The following is a 1,679-nucleotide window of genomic DNA, read 5'->3' on the forward strand; positions in this document are numbered from 1 at the left end:
ATGGACAGAAACAATGTGAAAACTGTGAAAGCGTTTTATTTCTGTTACGAGAGTAGAATGATAAAATTTCGTCATATCCATATGATAATATTGTATTTTATTATGACATTATTGTCTGTTATCTTATTTTATTTTATTTTATTTGTATGCTGTTTCAATTTGTTTTGTTGGTAACACGTATTTTTTGTAATACAATGTGCTTTTGTTGTTTCAGATATCACAATGGGACGATCTAGAATATTTACGCTTCTCGTGTCGGGTATACTCATTATATATGTATTTAATTATATAATTCAAGGATGGTTTCGTCACACACATCAATCCAGTAATCTGCCAAACTGTATAAGAGACACGGTGCCAAAAACAAAAACCACACCCATCATCGAAGCAGTTGATTGTACACAGCTTATAGGATATGCCAATGGCAAGAGTACCAGCTGTCATCACGTGAACTTGGCTCTTAGAAAATGTCTTAATAATTCAAATGTTGGGAGAGAACCATTGCCGAACTTTTTTCTTAGTACGCATAACAGTGTCAACGATTATCGTGATGCTAATATTGGTTTTGTACATCTTCCAAAAGCTGGAGGTACCTCGATTGAAACAGTTTTGAAAAATACTTTTAAAAATAGAACACGCAATATTAGAGTTAGTCATTGCATGGATCTTTTCAATATTGGACAACACGACTATACACGATCAACGCAAGCCATATTCTACTCAAAACGCACGTTCGGTACTCATGACTACGTATATTCAAAAAACACATTTGCATATATAACCTGGTTTCGTGAGCCAATAAGTCGTCTAATTTCAACTTATCATTATTTGAAACACAACCGATGTGGAGGAAAGCATGTGATGTGTTGGCAGTATGTTATTAATACTACTTCATTGACTCAGTACTTTTCAAATATTGAATATTTGCATTTCCCTGATCTGGATAATCTTAATGTAAGACTCTTACAATTTGGTGATTTTCCTGAAATTGACGACACATTTGAAGATTGTTGTGGTGCAGTTGGACTGTCTGATGTATTTGACATACCGGCCGTGGAAGAGAAACACTACCTAATTGCCAAAAGAAACATTGAAACTAAAATGGCATTTGTTGGACTTACTGAAGACTTTAAAACTTCTCAAGATATGTTATCAAGCATATTTGGTAAACGCCCACAGAAGAAGGCTGTCCACCGCAATGCTAATCCACATATGCAAAATATAACTGACTATGAATTGAAGGAACTTATAATGAGAAACTACTGGGACATAAAATTATACGAAGATGCGAAACTCATCTATAATCAGCAAAAGAAACGTTACACAAACATTAATTGAGACACTTAACAAGTCGTTGATTTGTGATACTACTCATTATATTGGTAACAATTAAGCAGAATAATTCAATTATTTAAATTAATGAAACCTTTCAGATTACATTAGTTGTAGCTTTCTGTAATGTGGTTTGTAATTGTGTATACCCTTTTATTTAGAGCTTGTTTGTCTATGTATTTAGAGGATATGTCAGTTTTTCAACATGACACATTTAAAAAAAATATGTTTGTAATTGTTCAAAGGGTTTATTGTTCATTATCATGATTTATTGTTCGGATTAGCATAGTATAGCTACACCTAGCCCTATTATTCGATCTCATAATTGATATGAATTATTATGGTTC

At 32.9% G+C, this 1,679-nt stretch overlaps 1 protein-coding gene across 1 annotated transcript; it reads left to right on the top strand.

Annotated features, from left to right (window-relative positions):
* The first annotated feature begins 222 nt into the window (after positions 1–222).
* LOC144362664 (uncharacterized) lies at positions 223–1,338 on the top strand. The gene has a single exon (XM_085498746.1). It carries the CDS (start codon positions 223–225, stop codon positions 1,336–1,338), a length of 1,116 nt encoding a protein of 371 aa, XP_085354872.1.
* The last annotated feature ends 341 nt before the right edge of the window (positions 1,339–1,679 follow it).

This window comes from Saccoglossus kowalevskii, chromosome 5, assembly GCF_978046115.1.
Source record: "Saccoglossus kowalevskii chromosome 5, keSacKowa6.1, whole genome shotgun sequence".
NCBI lineage: Eukaryota > Metazoa > Hemichordata > Enteropneusta > Harrimaniidae > Saccoglossus > Saccoglossus kowalevskii.

What these genes read in the sequence shown, in the direction of transcription:
- LOC144362664 (XM_085498746.1), top strand. Translation starts at nt 223, where the DNA reads ATGGGACGATCTAGAATATTTACGCTTCTCGTGTCGGGTATACTCATT.